This window comes from Ascaphus truei, chromosome 7 (genome assembly GCF_040206685.1).
Source record: "Ascaphus truei isolate aAscTru1 chromosome 7, aAscTru1.hap1, whole genome shotgun sequence".
In the NCBI taxonomy this organism is placed as follows: Eukaryota; Metazoa; Chordata; class Amphibia; order Anura; family Ascaphidae; genus Ascaphus; species Ascaphus truei.
This window is the reverse complement of record NC_134489.1, coordinates 31,804,317-31,811,883: the sequence shown is the minus strand read 5'-3', so window position 1 is coordinate 31,811,883 and position 7,567 is coordinate 31,804,317. Positions and strand designations below refer to the sequence as shown.

The 7,567-nt window shown below is 41.5% G+C and overlaps 1 protein-coding gene across 1 annotated transcript; it reads right to left on the bottom strand.

Annotated features, from left to right (window-relative positions):
- Positions 1-574: 574 nt before the first annotated feature.
- Positions 575-7,155, bottom strand: LOC142499963 (olfactory receptor 12D1-like). Its single transcript, XM_075610019.1, has 2 exons — positions 6,320-7,155; positions 575-632 (listed from the first exon to the last, which is right to left on the bottom strand). The coding sequence occupies exons 1-2, from the start codon at positions 7,153-7,155 to the stop codon at positions 575-577; spliced, it is 894 nt and encodes a 297-aa protein (XP_075466134.1).
- Positions 7,156-7,567: the final 412 nt, after the last annotated feature.

Genomic DNA, 7,567 nt, shown 5'->3' with positions numbered 1-7,567 from the left:
ATTATTTTTACATTCCTTCGCTGGTGAGTTTTGATCTAGATAGGAGCAGCAGGACTGCTGATCATTTCTATCACTACGATCGGACAGACGCCGAGGAGGGAAGCCAGACACCCACTCTGGGTGCGATGCCAAGCCAGGAGGCGTGGAGGGGACCAGTACCAATCGTGAGTAACTTGCTACTCCATACCAGTTCTTATTTAGGAATCGGGACATTATATGGCAGCCACTTAGTCATTAGCGTGGGTCTGCACCCATTCTACCCCCGCACGTACCTCCATACCAGGCTCACAACTCCGATACACCGCTTCACCACCCAGGCTTGTTCAGCCACTATTTACCTGCTTGCCCTGGAAGTAACTAGACGGATTCTTCTATCTACACCCAAAGTGAGATAATAAAAGGGAAAGTTCACGGACGTACACAACCTTTTTGCTGAAGGGTTTCAGGCCAGGGAAAAAGCAAAGGCTACAGGTGAGGAGAGAGCTAATAAGCATAGAAGGGGGCCGTAGTAACCAGGAGTTAGAGCTGTTCAGACGCGGCAGAACCATGGCCCCAGGCATGGGTAGACACAGGTTTAACTAAGGATATCGCCTTCCTGAGTTTTCCCATCAGAGTGGCTGTAGAACTTTGGGCTAAGGAGATCAGTAACAAACACATCATATTCGGGTCTGACACCTTGAGGTGGTGGGAGCGGGGAACAGCCTCCCTGCAACATCAAGCCCAGTGATCCAGCTGCTGCGGAGGCTGGTGCTGCTCTGCATGCGCAGCAACATCAACTTTAACACCAAGCATGTCCCGGGGAGATTAAACATGATAGCAGACGCCTTATCGCGGTTCAATGGGACAGCGTTTAGGCGAGCAGCGTCAAATGCCAAAGGTCTAACATGCCCATGTCACCTGGGGCAGATGGGGATAGCGGACTTATGGACCTGATCCAGAAGTCGTTAGCCCCACGCACTTGGAGAACCTACCTCCAGGCTTGGCACACATGGCTAGTATTCAAGCAAAAGGACAGAGTCGAGGGTAAGCGAGGTAGCAGCGCGTGGATCATTAGCTTCCTACAGGCCCAGAAGGCAGCTGGGGCGACGCAGACTAGGGTTGAGCCATGATGGCAGGACTGTCTTTTTTCCTGAAATGCCACAACCGCAAAGACATAACTGAGGATTTCATAGTTAGGAGAATCCTAATAGGCTGGGATAGGGGCAAAGCCAAGTGATCTGACAGTAGGGAGCCGGTAACGCCAGACAGGCTTCAGGTATTGATGATGGCAGCAAAAGAGCTATGTTTCAATACAGCGGAAAAGGGAACTGTTCAGAGTAGCATTTGCCGCGGCTTTCTTGGTGCCTTCAGGGTTGGCGAGCTAGTGGCGTTATCTTAAACAATTTAAAACCAGAGACCGAATATAAAACACAGACAGAGCTCAGTTTTAGCACATCCAGTGAAACTCATACACGGTACAGTGCCTAAATATATATGTATAAATATCTATTAAGTAAAATGGTCTTTTAGTTTGACATTTTTGGCCAAAATTGTTGTAAGCCCCTGAGCCAACTGCACGGCAGACCACATTTCAGGGGTCCCTAACGCTAATATAAATTCTTAATAACCTGTGTAATAACAGGAAGAATGATTTATAGTAAATCTGTCAATATTAGTTGCAAAGTTCTAAGTCTGATTGAAGCTTTTATTAACCTGTACATTACCAGCAAAAGCACTCTGTATTAGAGTTGTCACAACCATACTGCAAGCAAGCAAGTTCCCCTGAGTGGAAGATGCTATGGAGTGAGCCCTTAACCATTTAAATGTGGGAGGGGGTGAGCTTCAATTAGGTAGGAGGTTGCCACCCTCCAATCAGCCAAGACTAGCTGAACAACAATTGTAAAACATACTGGACACCTAACAAGCTCCTATTGAACCCCCAAAATAACCACAACATATATATAAGCATATGAGTGTCACAGAGGAGTGCTACTGAGCATGGCAATATATATTTAAAACCAGAGACAGAACATAAAACACAGACAGAGCTCAGTTTTAGCACATCCAGTGAAACTCATACACGTACAGTGCCTAAATATATATGTATAAATATCTATTAAGTAAAATGGTCTTTTAGTTTGACATTTTTGGCCAAAATTGTTGTAAGCCCCTGAGCCAACTGCACGGCAGACCACATTTCAGGGGTCCCTAACGCTCCTACCTAATTGAAGCTCACCCCCTCCCACATTTAAATGGTTAAGGGCTCACTCCATAGCATCTTCCACTCAGGGGAACTTGCTTGCTTGCAGTATGGTTGTGACAACTCTAATACAGAGTGCTTTTCCTGGTAATGTACAGGTTAATAAAAGCTTCAATCAGACTTAGAACTTTGCAACTAATATTGACAGATTTACTATAAATCATTCTTCCTGTTATTACACAGGTTATTAAGAATTTATATTAGCGTTGGGGCAGAAATGGCAAGGCTGGGGGAGACTAATTCCTCAAGCAGCCAGGGGAATAGCTCCTCCAGCACAGAGGGGACTCAGGATGCTCAGATACAAAGAGAGATTGTGGTGGTAGGGGACTCCATTATTAGGAAGGTAGATAGGGCAATCTGTTGCCGGGACCGCATGAACCGAACAGTTTGTTGTCTCCCAGGTGCTCGGGTTCGGCACATTGCGGATCGGGTAGACAGATTGTTGGGGGGGGCTGGGATTGTCCCGGCGGTCTTGGTACATGTTGGCACCAATGACAAAGTTAGAGAAAGATGGAGGGTCCTAAAAAATGATTACAGGGATCTAAGCCAAAAGCTTAAGGCAAGGACTTCCAAGGTAGTATTTTCTGAAATACTACCAGTGCCATGCGCTACCGCAGGGAGACAGTCAGAGATCAGGGAGGTTAATGCATGGCTAAGAAAGTGGTGCAGGAAGGAGGGGTTTGGGTTTTTAGAGCACTTGAACTCCTTTTCTGAGAGGTGCCATCTATATTCTAGGAACGGATTGCACCTCAATGAAGAGGGATCTTCTGTGCTAGAGGGGAGAATGCTAAAAAGGTTGGAGGAAATTTTAAACTAGGATGGAGGGGGGAGGGGAATGAAACAGATAATGAACTAAATAGAATAGAGGAGGATACAAGGGGGTATGGAGGTCGAATGGGGGCAAGTGCAAGTTTGACAAGCAGTGAGATACCCATAGTAAATAGAGATAATACTAGAAAACTTCTAAAGACTAAACCAAGTTGGCACAGAAAGGAAGGAGCAGATAAGATAATAGTACAGGCTGAAAAAAAACTTAAATGCATGCTTGCTAATGCAAGAAGCCTGACAGATAAAATGGGGGAGCTTGAATTAATAGCTACAAGGGAGCAGTATGATATCATAGGCATTACTGAAACATGGTGGGATGAAACTCATGACTGGACAGTTAATTTAAAGGGGTATTCTCTTTTTCAGAAGGATCGAACAAATAGAAGGTGAGGTGGAGTATGTCTATATGTTAAACCGGATCTAAAACCTATTATAAGGGATGATGTATATGATGGGAATGACGAAAATGTAGAGACCTTGTGGATAGAAATTAGCAGTGGAGGTAAAAGTATAAAGAAAATGTTTGTGGGAATATGCTATAAACCACCAAATATCTGTGAGATTGAGGAAGCTAAAATACATTTGCAAATGGAGAAGGCATCAAAACTGGGTCATGTTTGCATAATGGGGGATTTTAATTATCCAGACATAGACTGGGGCAATGAGATTAGCATTACAGCACAAGGAAACAGGTTTTTGGGGGTGCTTAAAGATAATGATATGACCCAAATTATTGATGAACCAACCAGGAGAGGGGCAGTTCTGGATTTGGTCATATCAAACAATGTAGAATTAATAACAAATATTCAAGTCCTGGAACATTTGGGTAACAGTGATCATAACATGGTCTCATTTGAAATAAATTATCAAAAAACAGATTACTTGGGTTCAACAAAGACTTTAAACTTTAGAAAGGCAGATTTTAATAAACTGAGGTCGAATCTAGTAGTAATACAATGGGATGATGTTTTTGCAGGGAAAAATGTAGAAGATAAATGGGCAGTCTTTTAAACATTGTTAGAAAAGCACACTTATCAGTGTATACCTTTGGTTAATAAGTATAAAAAAAAATAAGTCAAAACCAATGTGGCTAAATAAACAGGTAGGGGAAGAAATGGACAAGAAGAGGAAGGTGTTTAGATTCTTTAAGTCAGAAGGGACAGAGACATCGTATCAGAATTATAAGGAATGTAACAAAAATTGCAAAAGGGCAATTAAATTAGCAAAAATGGATAATGAAAAAAGGATTGCAATAGAAAGTAAGGTCAACCCTAAAAAGTTCTTTAAGTACCTTAATAACAAAAAAATGAGAAAAGAAAATATAGGACCCTTTCAGTGTGAGATGGGTAGGCAGATTATAGGAGATAAGGAAAAAGCAGAGGTATTAAACAAATTCTTTGCCTCTGTGTTTACCAGGGACGAATCAAGTTCAATAGTAGTGCCACAGGAGGAAGCCACAACCTCCATATTAATGACCAATTGGTTAACTGAGGAAGAAGTTCATAAGCGACTTGAAAAAATTTAAGTAAATAAGGTACCTGGCCCCGATGGCATACATCCAAGAGTTCTCAAGGAGTTAAGCTCAGTAATAGCAAAACCATTATATTTAATATTCAAGGACTCCATTTCCACAGGCTCAGTACCAGAAGATTGGCGTAAAGCAGATGTGGTGCCTATATTTAAAAAGGGAGGTAGATCACACCCGGGAAATTACAGACCTGTAAGCCTAACTTCAATAGTAGGGAAACTACTTGAAGGTTTAATACGGGATAATATTCAGGAATACCTAATGGAAAACAAAATTATTAGTAATAGTCAGCATGGATTTATGAAGGATAGATCTTGCCAAACTAACCTTATTTGTTTCTTTGAGGAGGTAAGTAGGAATTTAGACCAGGGTAATGCAGTTGATGGGGTGTACTTAGATTTTGCTAAATCTTTTGATACGGTTTCACACAAGAGGTTGGTGTACAAAATAAAGAAAATTGGACTCAGTAATAATATATGCACCTGGATTGAAAACTGGTTAAAGGACAGACAACAGAGGGTTGTCATAAATGGAACTTTTTCAGGTTGGGCTAAAGTCGTGAGTGGAGTACCTCAAGGATCGGTAGGGGACCCCTGCTTTTTAACTTGTTTATTAATGACCTTGACGTTGGGATCGAGAGCAAAGTCTCCATCTTTGCTGATGATACTAAATTATGTAAGGTAATAGAATCAGAGCAGGATGTAATTTCTCTTCAGAAGGACTTGGCGAGACTGGAAACGTGGGCAGGTAAATGGCAAATGAGGTTTAATACAGATAAATGTAAGGTTATGCATTTGGGATGCAAGAATAAAAAGGCGACTTACAAATTAAATGGAGATATATTGGGGGAATCCTTGATGGAGAAGGATTTAGGAGTGCTTGTAGACAGCAGGCTTAGCAATAGTGCCCAAAGTCATGCAGTAGCTGCAAAGGCAAACAAGATCTTATCTTGCATCAAACGGGCAATGGATGGAAGGGAAGTAAACATAATTATGCCCCTTTACAAAGCATTAGTAAGACCACACCTTGAATAGGGAGTACAATTTTGGGCACCAATCCTAAGAAAAGACATTATGGAACTAGAGAGAGTGCAGAGAAGAGTCACCAGATTAATAAAGGGGATGGACATTCTAACTTATGAGGAGAGGCTAGCTAAATTAGATTTATTTACATTAGAAAAGAGGCGTCTAAGAGGGGATATGATAACTATATACAAATATATTCAGGGACAATAGAAGGAGCTTTCAAAAGAACTATTCATCCCACGGGCAGTACAAAGGACTTGGGGCCATCCCTTAAGGTTGGAGGAAAGGAAATTTTACCAGCAACAAAGGAAATGGTTCTTTACAGTAAGGGCAGTTAAAATGTGGAATTCATTACCCATGGAGACTGTGATGGCAGATACAATAGATTTGTTCAAAAAAGGTATGACATCTTTTTAGATGGGAAAGGTATACAGGGATATACCAAATAAGTATACATGGGAAGGATGTTGATCCAGGGATTAATCCGATTGCCAATTTTTGGAGTCAGGAAGGAATTCATTTTTCCCCTTAATGGGTTTTTTTTTGTTTGCCTTCCTCTGGATCAATAAGTAAGTATAGATATAAAATAAAGTATCTGTTGTCTAAATTTAGCATAGGTTGAACTTGATGGACGTATGTCTTTTTTCAACCTCATCTAATATGTAACTATGTATGTAACTATGTAAGAATAAGAAGTACTTATTATGCTGGTATTCTTTGAAAAACGTGAAAAGTGAATCTTGTGTAGCTGGTCCTAGGTATGTGCAGAAGCCGGTTCCATAGTATAACAGGACTACTGTCACGTGGGAAGTGCAGGTGGAGAAAGCTTTGCGTCTTCCTTGGGAGGAGCGGATGTTTAGGAGGTGGGTGCCGATGAAGACGTAGGAGATGACAATAAGCAGAAACGTGCTGAGAGCAACAAAGCCAGTGACAATGGACACCAGACTTTCATTAAGATGGGTGTCAGCACAGGCCAGTTTTATAAGGGGTTTAATATCACAAAAGAAATGACTGACTTTGTTCAACTTGCAGAAAGGCAACTTGGATGTTAAAATAGTGTGTGACAATGAATAGACAAAGCCAATGATCCAGCTGCTAGAAGCCAACCGGATACAAACGCTCTTTGCCATGAGAACATGATGTCGCAATGGGTAACAAATAGCAATGTACCTATCATAAGACATGGAGGTGATAAGCAGAGCCTCTGTGCTTCCCAAGAAGTGAAATACATGGAGCTGGGCAATGCAGCTCTGGAAGGATATTCTCTTGTCTTCCATTAATAAACCAGACAGCGTCTTGGGGACTGTGGTTGATGAGTAAAAGAAGTCCAAGAAGGAAAGATTACCCAACAAGAAATACATGGGGGTGTGCAGGCGCTGATCAGTAATCACCACAGTCACGATGCTGAGGTTCCCTAACAAGGTGAACAGGTAGAACAAGAGGAATGTGATGAAGAGGAAGTTCTGTATCTGAGGGAGGTTGGTGATTCCTAAAAGAATGAATTCTGTTACTGATGTCTGATTACCCTCGTCCATTTGAATCTGCAGATAAAATCACATAGGTAAGCATTGAACATGTGTATTATAGATAGAGCTTTGTAAGTGATTGGTGATTTTGTTTCTCTTGACTGTATTAGATGTCACCAACTAGCATTGCATATTCATACATGGAAACACAACAGGACACAGCAGGAACACACTGATAACAATTATAAAGAGACCCCATTGAGCATGTACAAGGAATATATGCAACATCTTATATATTCCCTGTACATGCTAAATGTGGGAACATGTTTTGCCCTAATAACGACTCATCTCAACGGGAAGTCTCATTCATTGAGATGAGGTTACTTAATAATCAGGACAGTTTGTGATACTAGCGTTAGTAGCCTTATGATGTTGTTCTCTGACACTGTGTGGCTCACCTTGTTATTAGATTATGACAAGA

Bases quoted from the DNA above. Each gene is read 5' to 3' on its own strand.
- LOC142499963 (XM_075610019.1), bottom strand. From the start codon at position 7,155: ATGGACGAGGGTAATCAGACATCAGTAACAGAATTCATTCTTTTAGGA. The intron at 633-6,319 runs GTACTTCTTATT...TGATCTCCTTAG, and splicing joins AAAGAATACCAGCATAATAA to CCCAAAGTTCTACAGCCACT.